At 42.7% G+C, this 14,553-nt stretch overlaps 2 protein-coding genes across 4 annotated transcripts in view; one reads left to right on the plus strand and one right to left on the minus strand.

Annotated features, from left to right (window-relative positions):
* The window catches only part of bmp2k (BMP2 inducible kinase), a 36,739-nt gene extending 33,147 nt beyond the window's left edge, over positions 1 to 3,592 (plus strand). For all 3 annotated transcript variants that reach the window (XM_047329034.1, XM_035641126.2, XM_047329033.1), the window contains exon 16: positions 1,227 to 3,592. In XM_047329034.1, coding sequence (XP_047184990.1) covers positions 1,227 to 2,635 — 1,409 coding nt within the window. In that variant the 3' untranslated portion in view covers positions 2,636 to 3,592. The remainder of the gene's footprint in view (positions 1 to 1,226) is intronic.
* Positions 3,593 to 4,292: 700 nt separating this feature from the next.
* On the minus strand, positions 4,293 to 14,289 carry paqr3a (progestin and adipoQ receptor family member IIIa). Its single transcript, XM_035641125.2, has 8 exons — positions 14,112 to 14,289; positions 13,174 to 13,405; positions 12,227 to 12,389; positions 11,943 to 12,098; positions 9,025 to 9,222; positions 8,332 to 8,422; positions 8,020 to 8,194; positions 4,293 to 5,938 (listed from the first exon to the last, which is right to left on the minus strand). Exons 1-7 carry the CDS (start codon positions 14,170 to 14,172, stop codon positions 8,052 to 8,054), a joined length of 1,044 nt encoding a protein of 347 aa, XP_035497018.2. The 5' UTR covers positions 14,173 to 14,289; the 3' UTR covers positions 4,293 to 5,938; positions 8,020 to 8,051.
* Positions 14,290 to 14,553: the final 264 nt, after the last annotated feature.

Raw genomic sequence — 14,553 nt, forward strand, 5'->3', positions numbered from 1 at the left:
GTCTTAAAAAAGACACATTGAATTACAGTTTAACAATGAATACAATGATTTAAAAATAAAAAAATTAAGGGAAGCCAAAGGATATTCATCCTTGCGTGCGTGCGTGCGTGCGTGCGTGCGTGCGTGCGTGCGTGCGTGCGTGCGTGCGTGGCAGAGAGACGTCGCTATAAACGCCTGACAGATTTCATCTTCCGTCAGGCAACAGATTAATCACACGCATGTTCTCACCACTTATTCGCGTCTTGAAGAGATCCGAGGCAGCGTGTAACGTACTGTACTGTACATCTGTAGTCATTGGTCATCTGTACTGTACATCTGTAGTCATTGGTCATCTGTACTGTACATCTGTAATCACTCCACAAAGCTCCGCTCATGATTAAACATTTTCCCGAATGTTCAGTGAGATCGGTGAACGTGATTAAAAGTGATAATCTGGACCAGGTCGGGTCACGCAAACAGATGCAGAGCAACTCCTGTTTTATATATAAATATAGATATATATATCATATCTTTTATTATTGCTTTTTTAATCTCTCCGCAACAAAGCTTTTGGCTAATCTGTCATCACGTCCTGCCAGTTTGGACGATGCAGTACGTGGAGGTGTTCGCAGCAGGGGGACAACTTCCACTGACGAGGAACAAAAACAATAAATTGGCTCATTGTTGCCGATATAATTGGAGACTGTCCACTCGCTAATTGGACTAATTCCTAAGTCGCCATTAGGCAAATCTCTTGGAAGTAAATTTACACGAGGCACAAATTTTTCATTTCTCCGAAAGCCAAATGTGCGTAAGAATTTATAGAAGCGCTGGAGGTTGAGGGAGTTGGTAGTTACTGAAACAAAGCTTTGTTTTGTAAATCGTGAGCGATTTGAATTCAAAAGCGATATCTTTGGAAAGCGAGGCACCTCATTTCTGCAGCCTCTAAGCCTTCTTCTTCTTATCGCCGGATCAGAGCAGAGAAGTCAGAGCAGCTTTTAGACCATATTGACTTTAGTGATTCTCCTTCGTCGCTCCTTCTGGTTTCCCTATTAGACAAACTGTTGGGATTTGTCTCTGTGGGAATCCAAGTAATCCCGATTGCAGCCGAGCCATGTGGATCACAGAGACCAAAGAGGTGTCGAGATTCTCCTTCTCGCTCCTCCTTTTATGATCCAGCCTAAAAAGAAGCATCTGCAGAGACGTGTTACATCTCTAACTCTTATATTCATGTGCTGTTCCCTCAGGCACCGATGTGATCACGACCGAGGAGGTCGGCGTTCCAACTCCCGTCTCAACCGCCGCGGACGACCTGCCGCCGCCCGCGGCCAAGGAGCAGAAGGCGGGCAGAAGGAGCAACTGTGGACCGGGGGAGGAGTCCGACAGCGACTTCGAGTCCGACCCGCCGTCGCCGAAAAGCAGCGAGGACGAAGAGCCGGAGGAGGAGGAGGAGGAGGCGCTGAACAGTGAGCACGGTGACGACACTGAGCCGGAGAACCTGGGACAGAGGCCTCTGCTCATGGACTCGGAGGAGGAGGCCGAGGAGGACGAGGACAAGCACAGCTCCGACTCGGACTACGACCCCAGCAGAGTCAAGAGTCGCTCAAGGAAACCGCCGGCCGGCAAAGGAGCTCCCGCTGCCGCCAGGCCGAGTCCTCGAAGGGACTCTGCCACCACCCTGATCACCCCTGCCGGGTCGCCCAGCGGAGCCCGAGCCGCGGACACTGTGGATGTTTTCGGGGCCATTCCCTTCCTCGGAGGCGTCTCGCCCGTTGAGCCTTCGGACAATCCGGACATCTTCGCCAAAGCGCCTTTCCGACAGGTCAGCCACGAGCAGCGAGCCGCGGACGAGTTTGACGTCTTCACCAAGGCGCCGTTCAGCCGGAACCTCTCCAAATCCGGCAAGAGTGGCAGCGAAGATCACGTGGGCCGAACGCCGCCCGTGTCCCCCGAGGGAATCGACGTCTTCGGCTTCTCTCCCTTCCAGCCGGGCCCTGACGCGCCACCTCCCGCGACCTCGAGGAGCGCCGACGACATCTTTCGGCCGCCCTTCGACGAGTCGGCGAGTCCGCAGCAGCAGAGGCTGAAGCAGCGCAGCCTCCAGAAGCTGTCGTCGCGCCACAGGAAAACCAAGCAGGAGGCCGCGGCGGGGGGCGGCAACGGCAAGCGGCACCACGGCACGCCCACCGGGGGGCGCAAGACCAACAAGCCCAGCTACCGCACGCCCGAGCGAGTCCGCAGACACAGGAAGGTCGGCCGCAGAGATTCGCAGAGTAGCAACGAGTTCCTCAGCACGTCTGACTCGAAAGAGAACATCAGCGTCGACATCACCATGGCTGAGGCGAAAGACAGGGGAGCTCCCCTGCCGGCGGACGAGGCCATTCTAGACCCGTTCGGAGCGAAACCTTTCCATCCGCCGGACGGGTGCCGACGCGGCCAGTACCAAGGCCTCGGCGATGGCAAGGGAGACATGGGCACGGCCAATGGCAAGACCTGGACGGGTTCTCTCGGGGAGGCCGGGGACATGGATGACTTCGGGGCGGTGCCCTTCACCGAAGTGGTCGTCCACAGTGGCCCTCCGCAGCAGCAGGGGGCGCCCACGCAGCCGCTGGAGCTCGACCCGTTCGGAGCGGCGCCTTTTCCCACTAAAGAGTGACTCTTCTTGTGTCTTACGACTCTTGCGCCATCTGCTGTTAAACAACAACCCCGGAGCTTTTTTTTGGAGGGGGGGGCGGGCTCACGGAATCATGAGGAAACAATCCCCCTAACGCTTCTTCTTCTTCTTTTTCGGAACATTTTATAATCCCGTGGAGTGCGAGTGATGGTTCCACATATCTTTCAGCGCTACCTGTTCGCTGATCGGCCTTTTCATGCTGCACCTTGACGCTTCTAAGGGCGTTTGACCCAGAAGAGACAGAAAACCCCACTCGGACATCGTACTGTGACTGTAATGCTGCTTTCCATTATACCTCGGGACTCGGTGCCGTGCTCTTTTTGTAAGACCGGGGGGGCGTTTCCAGTTGCAGTTTCCGACTCGGAGGTCGTACTCCCGAGTTCCGAGATCGTGCCGGAGCGATAAACGCGACTTCCGAGCCCCGAGGTACAACGGAGCCTTCGAGCGCTCGACCCGCTGCACACAGCTCACGGCGGCCTTCTGACCCGCAGACACGTCTGCTTGTTCGTTTTAGCACCAGAAAGCCTTACCTGCGCTCGGCTCCGCCTTGCCGCGCAGTACCTCGGGACACTCCACCCAAGTCGGTCCACGTTTGGCCTTTGGGCGTCGCGGGGAATCGTTTTTTCGGGACCTTGACCACTTTAGTTTGACCCTCACTAGAACTTCCTCTATGCATAATGTCACAGAAGTCTTTCCTTACGCAGACGGATGTCGCTGTGATGACGTGCGCGTCGCGTCGCACCTGGAGTACGAGAAGGGATCGGATTTTTATCGCACTTCCTTAAAAAACGTTGATCTGAAGTTTTAAAATTTAGGCTCTGAACTGTTTCCTTCATTTGCTGTTTTTTTTTCTTCTTTTTGAAGCAGTAAACGTGTATGTTCTGTTCATTTTCCAACTCAACACATTCTGTTAGAAATAAAACTCACAGCCACAGTAGAGATCACTTGTGTTTGAAGAAACATGTATTTTGCCAACAAAGACCACAAAAGACCCAAAACCAACAAAGTAATAAGCATCTAACACATTAACTCAACTTCAGAACGAAAGCTTTCATGGAAGAGCAAAGATGTTCTGCTGAAATGCATTTATTCGCTTTCTTGATACTTTCATGTCTGTTCAACATGAAGCTACAACAACAGAACTTGTCAGTTCGATCAATGTGATTGGTTGTCGGTCTTTTCGTGGGGTTCTGTTGAGAAAAGAAAGAATCAAACACGACGCGGATTCTTTACGTGAGGAGATTCGTAGAAAGACGCGAGTACACGATGTTTGCGAAAGGCAAATCGTGTCCGACAGAGAACAGGCGGATGTTCTCGGGTTGCGTTTACTTGCACGAGGAAACATAAATGATCCAGCGGATGATTTGCTTCTCGTTTGGTGTGAACGCAGCTAAGACTTGAGAAACCTGCGACGGAACATTCAAGTCATTCGTCGTCAGAGGAACATCGACGGCCTCACGCGCTGCGTTGACCTTCACACCCGCTGGCGCAGGTTCCTGTGTCGTCACCAGTGGAACCTATTCAAACAACTACTCCACATCTTTCTTTATTCATCTTTAGCTCTGCTGCTGTTTGATGCAATAAAGACGATTCTCCGTCTCGGTGCAGCGTGATGTCGTGAAGTGCACGAAGCATTGGACACGTTTTTAAAACGTCTTTATTTTAGGTTTGAGTCCAGCAGTTCCATTGCTCCGGTATGAAAAGTCAAGATACAAAAACTTGTGCTGCTACAAAACGAGGCTCTTACGTAGACTAGAGCGTTGTGGAGGAATCCGCACAGAGCAGGGTCATAACGAATAAATTAAATACATCACACACAACAAAAAATAATCTGACACCGTCAAAACCTTAGACATTAAATATTACATAAACAAAATGACTTCCATTCCAAAACGACAGCCTCCATTGAACTGTAACTGATGACAAACACGCATCATAAAGACTTTTCTTTACAAACACGTGACATTGGGGACAATTGCAATTTTATATTTTTTATAATTAAAATACGATGATTATTTCCAGCATGGATTTGTTGCATTTTGGAATGAAGCCATTTAAAAAACAAAAAAACAAATGTTGACATTGCACATCACCCTAAATGGAGGAAACATGTACGTGAGTTATTAAAAAGTCTAAAAGAAGTTTATTTACAGTGGATCGTCTCGTTCAGGCAGAAAAAGCAGTTTTCAGAATCAAAGTCTAGTGAAGCTGAAACTATTTTTAAAAAGCAAAGTGGTAAAGTCGTCAGAATCTACAGTAGATCAAAGAGTCGCAATATTAAACTGCAATTCATGCAGATTACAGATTTGTAAAATCAGTGCTTGAATTTTTTTTTTTAAACAAACGTGTAGGAGAAACTACGGTGGCCTACAGGTGACAACAACATGAAACACCCGATCTACAGCCAGTGTGCTGTTCGTCCGTTCTGCAAAGAAACGCCCCATTCCCGGCCTCTGATTGGCTCACACCTATAACAGCTCGATCTGTCAGGAAACTGGAGTCAGAACCGCAAACATTCTCGTAGTGAAACACGAACTCTGGTTCTGGATTTGATCGGTTTACTCACACGTCTGAAGTTCGTGATTCTTCATCCTGCGACTGAGTCAGAGACATTAAATAATAAAAACCCTAAATGTTAAGAACGTGGCGACGACGAACCACAACTGCATCTTTGGTTGTTTTGTCTAAACGTGGACAGTTTCTCCACTTGTTTTCATAATAAAAAATAAAATTGTAATTAGAAATGATTTGGGTTCGAGTATCACGACCGTTTTACTCGCTCAAAACTATTTTTAGTGAATGTAGCATCATGGAACTATATATAAAGGAACTATATATGAAAACGGAGTTAATTTAATTTAACTAAGAACTAAATACTGTTTTATTTACAGGCACTTTTAAGAAATATGTGGAAGTCTCTTATTTAAAAAAGAAGAAAATGGTCGTTAACTAAAACTGCATCTTCTGTGGCTTCGTCTGATTTATGCAGAGAAAAAAAACAGTTACGAAGACTTAACTTATTTTTAAGTTATGTTAATATTAACAGTGCAATAGACTCAAACTCTGGAGATTTTGTCGTTTCAGTGTTTTAAAGTGACAAAATACTGTTTTTTGCCTTTGTGACTGTTTAACATACAATCACTCAGGGAATCGACCCGTTTCACCTCACATCCCAGAGGTCGCACGTTAGAGTCGCAGGTGAAAATGTGTCCGTCCGTGGAAACACTGGGTCGGACTGAAGGACTGGAGTCTCCTCGCCTTCTCTCCAACACGAGCTGGAAAACACTGCGGCCGTTCATCGAATCAGGAAGACAAAGAAAACTATGATTAAAAATATAATCATAACATGAACTAAAGGTGTGGAATTAACTATTGGTGAAAGTTCATCTATACTACACTTACGTACGGCATAAAAGACAAGTATAGTGTCAGAAAAGTCATAGTATAGTCAGGCATAAAACGTCTAAAAAGTCATAGTATAGTAATGCATAAAACGTCAAAAAAGTAATAGTATAGTAATGCATAAAATGTCAAAAAAGTCAAAGCATAATAGTCATAAAACGTCAAAAAAGTCATAGTATAGTAAGTCATAAAACGTCAAAAAAGTCATAGTATAGTAATGCATAAAATGTCAAAAAGTCATAGTATAGTAAGTCATAAAACGTCAAAAAAGTAATAGTATAGTAATGCATAAAATGTCAAAAAAGTCATAGTATAGTAAGTCATAAAACGTCAAAAAAGTGAAAGAATAATAGTCATAAAACGTCAAAAAAGTCATAGTATAGTAATGCATAAAATGTCAAAAAAGTGAAAGAATAATAGTCAGAAAACGTCAAAAAAGTCATAGTATAGTAATGCATAAAATGTCAAAAAAGTGAAAGAATAATAGTCAGAAAACGTCAAAAAAGTCATAGTATAGTAATGCATAAAATGTCAAAAAGTCATAGTATAGTAAGTCATAAAACGTCAAATAAAGTAATAGTATAGTAATGCATAAAATGTCAAAAAAGTCATAGTATAGTAAGTCATAAAACGTCAAAAAAGTGAAAGAATAATAGTCATAAAACGTCAAAAAAGTCATAGTATAGTAATGCATAAAATGTCAAAAAAGTGAAAGAATAATAGTCAGAAAACGTCAAAAAAGTCATAGTATAGTAATGCATAAAATGTCAAAAAAGTCAAAGCATAATAGTCATAAATCGTCAAAAAAGTCATAGTATAGTAATGCATAAAATGTCAAAAAGTCATAGTATAGTAAGTCATAAAACGTCAAAAAAAGTAATAGTATAGTAATGCATAAAATGTCAAAAAAGTCAAAGCATAATAGTCATAAAACGTCAAAAAGTCATAGTATAGTAATGCATAAAATGTCCAAAAAGTCAAAGCATAATAGTCATAAAATGTCAAAAAAGTCATAGTATAGTAAGTCATAAAACGTCAAAAAAGTCATAGTATAGTAATGCATAAAATGTAAAAAAGTCATAGTATAGTAAGTCATAAAACGTCAAAAAAGTAATAGTATAGTAATGCATAAAATGTCAAAAAAGTGAAAGAATAATAGTCATAAAACGTCAAAAAAGTCATAGTATAGTAATGCATCAAATGTCAAAAAAGTGAAAGAATAATAGTCAGAAAACGTCAAAAAAGTCATAGTATAGTAATGCATAAAATGTCAAAAAGTCATAGTATAGTAAGTCATAAAACGTCAAAAAAGTAATGGTATAGTAATGCATAAAATGTCAAAAAAGTCAAAGCATAATAGTCATAAAACGTCAAAAAAAGTAATAGTATAGTAATGCATAAAATGTCAAAAAAGTCAAAGCATAATAGTCAGAAAACGTCAAAAAGTCATAGTATAGTAAGTCATAAAACGTCAAAAAAGTCATAGTATAGTAATGCATAAAATGTCAAAAAGTCATAGTATAGTAAGTCATAAAACATCAAAAAAGTAATAGTATAGTAATGCATAAAATGTCAAAAAAGTGAAAGAAGAATAGTCATAAAACGTCAAAAAAGTCATAGTATAGTAATGGATAAAATGTCAAAAAAGTGAAAGAATAATAGTCATAAAACGTCAAAAAAGTCATAGTATAGTAATGCATAAAATGTCAAAAAAGTCAAAGCAAAATAGTCATAAAACGTTAAATAAGTCATAGTATAGTAAGGCATAATTTGCAATAAAAAGATCATCTCTTCATATCTACACCCTGTAAACAGAACGTTCTGTTGCCTGCTGGTCAAACTCTCTCTCAGCTCATTCATATCAAACACAGAAGTAATACAAATGTTAGAAAAAAAAGAGAAAAAAAAAATCAAAGACGGCACTTCACTAACTGATTAATCTAATGGTGAAGTTTAGCGGCTACCTCCTGTGGCTGCCGGCGGCGTGCTAGGCGTGCTAGGCGTGCTGGGGGGCGTCGGGGCAGGGCTGGCTGTGTCGGTACTCCATGATGAATCCTGACGACTGGTGCCACCAGTAGAACATGAGCACCAGCAGCAGGTGCCACACCTGGTGGCTGGAGCCCAGGTAGTTCAGCTGACCTGAGGGCAGGGAAAAAAAACAGAGTCTGTGAAAAGATTCCTCAACATCCGTCTTTTGCAAAACACTTACATTTTGATTTAATGTGCAATCTTTTCTGATTGAGCGCGACTGAGAGAAGTTGCTCTGGACGTCTCACCTGGGAAGTAGCGTTCAGGAACTTTTGAAACGTAGAAAATCAGAGCTAACGCGGCGATGAAGTACATCCCCAGAACTCGAGGAAGAAACGCCTGGAGGAAGGAAAAACATTATTAACCAACATAAACAACATAAATAACAAAACTACAATTATTAGAGAAACATGTTTTTTAGATACCACATTAGGGAAAGAAAATTTGAAGTACGTATAGCATTTTACAACAGGGTCACAGTCGATCGATAGAGGTAGTAAAACATTGTTGGGCTGCAACTGACAATTATTTTCATCATCGATTAGTTGTCTGGTTCATAAAATGTCGTTAAATGGTGAAAAATGTCGATCTTGATTCTCAAAACCTCAAGATGATGGTTTTTTTTGTCCACACACCGAAGATATTCAGTTTACTGTCACAGAGGAGCAAAGAAACCGGAAAATATTCACATTTAAGGAGCTGAAATCAGACAATTTTGATAAAAGTGTTCATAAAAACGACTTGACCCGATTGATCGATTATCAAAATAGTTGCCGATGAACTTAGTAGTCGATTAATGGACTAACTGTAAACTTTAGAAAAAAAAATTCCAATTTTTTTCCCTCTAAAATAAATGATTTTCAACTCACAGATTAGAGGTTTAAAATAATAAAGCGTCAACCCACCACAGCAGTGGTAATGGTCATGGTGTCAACGCTCACCTGGACGAGTTCGGACGAGAAGCCCCCCGTGATGCAGACCCAGTGGACGGTGGGGACGAGGCCGTACCCGGCCACCGAGCAGAAGATGAGCGAGCGCAGCTGCCTCCACTGCTTGCTGAGGTAGTGAGGGTGGATCTGAGCGAAGAACACGGCCAGGATCATGGCGAGGACCGTCACCAGGTAGACCTGCCGCCAGTACTGGAAGAGGACGGGAGGGTCACACACAGCGCGGACGTGTTAGACAGAATCTCAAACACGCACAAACACCTCCACTGTGTCGAGACTTCAGTTTGGCATTTTGACCGGCGCCATCTTGTTTTTTTTAAAACCATAAGTAACCATATTTGGAGCTACGGCTGCGGACGTGTTGTAGAAGCCACAACGCGATAAGAGATCGCGGCGTGATTGGTTGTAGGGCTGCAACTAACGATTATTTTCATTAAGCATTAATCTGTCGATTATTTTCTACATTAAACCGATTCGTTATTTGGTTCATAAAAGGTCAGAAAATTGTGGAAAATGGCGGTTGTGTTTCCAAAACCCCCAACATGATGTTTTGTTTAGTCCACACACCAAAGATATTCAGTTCACTGTCACAGAGGAGCAAAGAAACCAGAAAATATTCACACTTAAGAAGCTGAAATCAGAGAATTTAAACTTTTTTTTAACATAAAAACTACTTGAACCGATTAATCAATTATCAAAATATTTGGCCATTAATTTAGTAGTCAATTATTAATCGATTAAATCTTTAATTGTTTGTACAGTAGATTGGTAGATTCCGTTTCCTCTGACAGTGGCAAATATATAAATAAGGGGGAAACGCAAAAGTAGAGAGGAACCTACGTTACCGCTATAAAGATTTAGTGCTGATTTGTTTTTGAAACCAGTATATTCTTTATGTTGACAGGCAACGATATCGAACCCGACTGAAGCTGAACGCAGCATTCAAAAGGAGAATAAAAACCCCCAGACTCTCCTTCTGCTTCGGTCGTTATCGTATGAATGAAAACATAAATGGAGTCGTCTCATATTTAAACTCGTCCGAGCGAGTGAAGTGTAAAGTCTGGGCAGCCGCCGCGTCTCGGTACCTTCTGTCCGTTCTGTGCGGACGCAGGCCTCCGTCCAGTCACACGTTCCTCATGTGTCGAGTCCTGCCGAATTTCACAGTGAATAAATTTGCACCGGGAACGAAGGCCTCCGCTCGGCCGCAGCCCAAAAAAGAGTTTCCGCGCTCCCTTTTCCGAAACAGACACCGTGTTCCCTCTCCTCCCAAATCCACATTTAAAAAAAGGGAAAAAAAACACTTTGACGAACGAGACCAGCGTTTGACGAGCTAAATATAATATTAAAATTTTAAGAAACGGTTTCTGCTTGAGGGACTTGGCTTGTCGCAGGAGTGGAGCACCCAGTCTTGGCTTCCGCCGAGGCGGCTCCCAGACTCGCGAACGTCATATGGTGGGGAACAGGAGTGACGGACCGCTCCGCGAACGCAGCCATCTGGTTCGGGGCGGGAGCAGATTTCAGCTGCGTTCTGGGGGCAAGAAAGAACCCGGGCGCTTCCAAGCGTGCGGGGGAACGCGAGCAGTTGAGGAGGAGCACAGCCAAACACTTCAGGAGTAAAAAAAACAACATGGTGGTGGGCGGGCGGGCGGCTGGAATGAGGAACTGAAAACGGGGCTTGTGTCATCAGAGGCTGGTTTCCAAGCGGCGAGCGAGCGTGGCGGCGGCGGCGAAGGTGTCGCGTTGCTTATTCACCAGGAACAATGAGTCAACGGGCCGAGCCAGACGATGGGCGCCACTTCAGCTTTATTCAATTAGTGCGTCTGAAGAGCCGACGACGTCGAGCTGAAGAGTCCCCGGGGACGACGGCGGTTTCGTGTTCATGTTCAACGCTCACACACACAAACATATTTACTGTCATATTTACTATCATCTAGTTTCTAGTTCCTTTCGCATTTTTCGCCAACAGGTTTTGCTTCTGCAACACCACAAGATTTTTCTGTTTTGTAAATTACAGTTGTCTTTTCCAGAAAAAAGATGAGCCAGAGATATTGACATATTACAGAAAAAATAAATATATGTACAAACCTATATATACTTAGGCATTAATATGGAGATGTATCAAACATCACCTCTGGTAAACAGAGTCAGAGCCGACAGAAGAGTGAGGACAAGAACAGAGTTTGTTACAAAGCTCATGATTATTTAACTGGTTTAACTGACCTGGTTTATGAATTTCAAGTCTAATTTAAATTAAATACAAACAAAATTTTTGGTTCACAAATGTATTGGCAGTGACACATTAACTTGTGTGAGATCAAATTATTTTTTCTGACATTTTGTTCAATTTACATTACTGATATTAAGAGACAAGACACTTCATCTGCCATCTACTCCCATCAAGAGCAATTTCAAAAAATTTTAATTTCTATTCTCTCATTTTATTTTAGACTATTTGTCTAAATACACTTTGTAGTTATAGGTATTACAGTTCTAAACAAGTGTGTTTACAGAGACAGTTTAAATACGTGTATCATTTGTTCCTTTGAATGGGTAAACCTAAAATCAGGAAATTTAAAGAAAACAATTATCATTATTTTGTTATTCATTCAATTATCCAACGCACAAAAAGCTACATATTTTAATTTTTGTTAATTTAATGCTAAAAAATAGGCAATATAAAAAGAGGCCAAGGGCTGAACTTGATTCTACATATATATAACATTAAAGTTCGACTTGATGCGCAGTTGCCAATGAATTTGATCTTAAATATCAAAATAAGTGTTCTGTTAAAAAAATATTATAATAATCGTGGCTGACTCCATGGCAACATTACACATCCTGGATATTATTGTATATGTTTGTTCACTCGAGTTCAGCGCAGCAGAGAGGTGCAGGCTGAGGATTGAACTCACATTATTGCAGTAGAACGTGTAGAAGACTCCGGGCACGTAGCAGCCCAGGATGCCGATGGAGACGCCGGCGTAGTCCAGCGCCATCCAGCGGCGGCTGGTCTTCTCCGAGCGGTGGCAGCAGAACAGGTGGTAGCCCACCGAGCACAGCATGCACAGCTGAGTGACGTCAGGCGGGGACAGGGGACAGGGGACAGGGTCAGGGGTCACAGCAGCAACACAAGATAACAAAACTTAAATAGATAACAAAAAATGGAGGATGTGAGTGATGGGCCGTGTCCTGTAACCTGGAAGCAGAAGAGCCCGATGGAGTAGATGACGTAATCCTCCCTGGAGGCGCCGAACCCCGGCAGCACCGACGCCATGTTGTAGACCCCGAGGCAGAAGAAGAGCAGGAAGCCCAGCAGGTGGCTCCAGATGTTCACCGTCTCGTTGGACAGAATGAAGAGGCTGCGCAGAGGAGGAGGAGGAGTTACAAACTTTTAAATAACATCAAGTCTTACTACAAACATATCTTTAAAGTCTTCATGCTGTACGAACAAGGTCAAGCCCTCTACTCTGGCGAGAATAAAATTAATTTCATAAATTTGCTGCAGGCTTTGTCAGTGGTTGAATAAGTGAGCAAATGGAAACCAAATCAGTATTTTATTGACTTTTTTTCTTCTATTTATTTTACCATTTTTATTATTTTTAAAATCTATTTTACTGTATATCAGTTTAATTTTGGGCTCATCCGTCAATTGTGAAAACCGCAATTGAAAGTTTTTATACAAATGTATTTTGATGGATGTATTTGGTGGTGTAAATCTATAATTTTTGGGGGAAATATCAATAAAGAAAGAAAATTAAAAACTACAAAAGGAAGCAACTGCAGCAACTAGAAGAATGACAATGTTTGGAAATCCTCTTAAGTGGCTTCACGTCACTCAATATGCCAAAGCAGCGATCAATAATCACCAAATTTCTCTCAGATATGCTTTCATCATAAACACTTACATCTGTGAAAAAAATCAGAACCGAAATCCTATATTATGGACGTTATCTCACAATAACAGTTTCCCAACAGAAGCCCGTTATAAGGAAAAGGCTTAACATGACTTAATGTGCTTAATGTAAGATAATGTCCATAATTATAGGAGTTCTGTTTTGATTTTTTCACAGGTGTAAGTGATTTTGACGAAGCGTATCTGAAAGAAATTTGGTGATTAACTCTCCTTCGCAGGACTTTCCTCACCTCTTGATGCAGAGTCGGGCGGGCAGGTACGCTCTGTATCCATCCGTGATGTACGGGTTCTCCCTCAGGAACACGGGGATCTGCTCGTAGGTGTACAGACGGATGCCGCGTGGCACCAGCACGGGCCAGTACTGGTAACCCCCCACCTCGATGTAGTGCGCCGTCTGGCCGTTCTTCTGCGGCTTGTGAGGCATCGCCGCGCCCGTGGCGTCTGCTTTGGTCTGACCCGAGGCTGAGGAAAGGCAGAATGAACCGCGGTTATTATAGGTCATAATAACAGCATTTTGTCTGTGGCCTGTCAAAAGTTTGTGTCCACTGAAGCAGGAATAAGTGACCCAACTGTATCAATAATGAAATATTGAATTCAACATGTGGATAATAAATCATAACGTCAAGGAAAAGCTGATTCTCTCCATGTTGTCATCTGTGTGGGAGAAACTGAAGAAGCTAATAGCTGCTAGCTTAACATCACTGATTACTAGTATTAAAGGTGCAGCCACCGACTTATTGTCTAACTAACCTCATCTCTTCTGTTGTAATTGTATGAATTGTATGTATAAAAAAAAGGAGCTACTGACACAACAAACAGCTCAACTCAAACACATGTAACTTATATAATCGTTCTCCAATGCTTTGTCCACCAATATTGGCTAATCACGACAATAACATTCATGTCAGAAAAGTTGACAATTTGTTGACAAAACGTGAATCTTGAGAAAAACATTTGAAGCCGAACATACCCGAAGAACAAACCGAACAATTAGCCATCTTAAAATTAAGATTGACCGGGTGTATAACACTTTTACTGACCAAGTAAATCTTAAACTAACGAAAATGTCAAAGCAGTCTGGCACCTGGTGGCTTAAGTATGCTAACGTTGCTAGCGGCTAGCTAAGCTTACACAGCGTTTCAATACATTTAAAAAAAACAAAACCCACCTTTTAATTTGGTGTACGCGCAGCTGGAGCCATTCTGTGTCTTGTAATACGAGCTACGCATTTGTGAACACAAGTTAAAAACCGACTCAGAGGGAAAAAAAACGCGATGTTTTCACACAAAGTTTCGGCTACAACATCTTCCACATTACCGCTGACGTCATCGGCGACGGGACCCCGGCGGTGCGGCCGGAAGTGCTGCCTGAGTAAAAAGAAATAAGCCAGAGTCCTATAAAACCAGTTCCGGTCTATAAACAGTCTATGATCTCAACTGAGTATAACTTTGGTGAGGAAGACCGTGATGCAGCTGAAAGCTCCAGACAGACTGAGTAAATTGTTACTGCGTTAAGATCTGTTTTGTAGAAATCAGAGAATCACGATTAACAGTGAACTTTAACGCTTTTAGTTCTGATATTGAATTTCATTGAATATTTGAACAACCCAA

This window comes from Scophthalmus maximus, chromosome 19 (assembly GCF_022379125.1).
Source record: "Scophthalmus maximus strain ysfricsl-2021 chromosome 19, ASM2237912v1, whole genome shotgun sequence".
NCBI lineage: Eukaryota > Metazoa > Chordata > Actinopteri > Pleuronectiformes > Scophthalmidae > Scophthalmus > Scophthalmus maximus.

What these genes read in the sequence shown, in the direction of transcription:
- paqr3a (XM_035641125.2), bottom strand. Translation starts at nt 14,172, where the DNA reads ATGCGTAGCTCGTATTACAAGACACAGAATGGCTCCAGCTGCGCGTAC. An exon ending in CGCGTACACCAAATTAAAAG is followed by an intron (nt 13,406 to 14,111) that starts GTGGGTTTTGTT and finishes GCCTTTCCTCAG; the next exon opens with CCTCGGGTCAGACCAAAGCA. An exon ending in ACACGTTCTACTGCAATAAT is followed by an intron (nt 9,223 to 11,942) that starts GTGAGTTCAATC and finishes GTCCTCTTCCAG; the next exon opens with TACTGGCGGCAGGTCTACCT.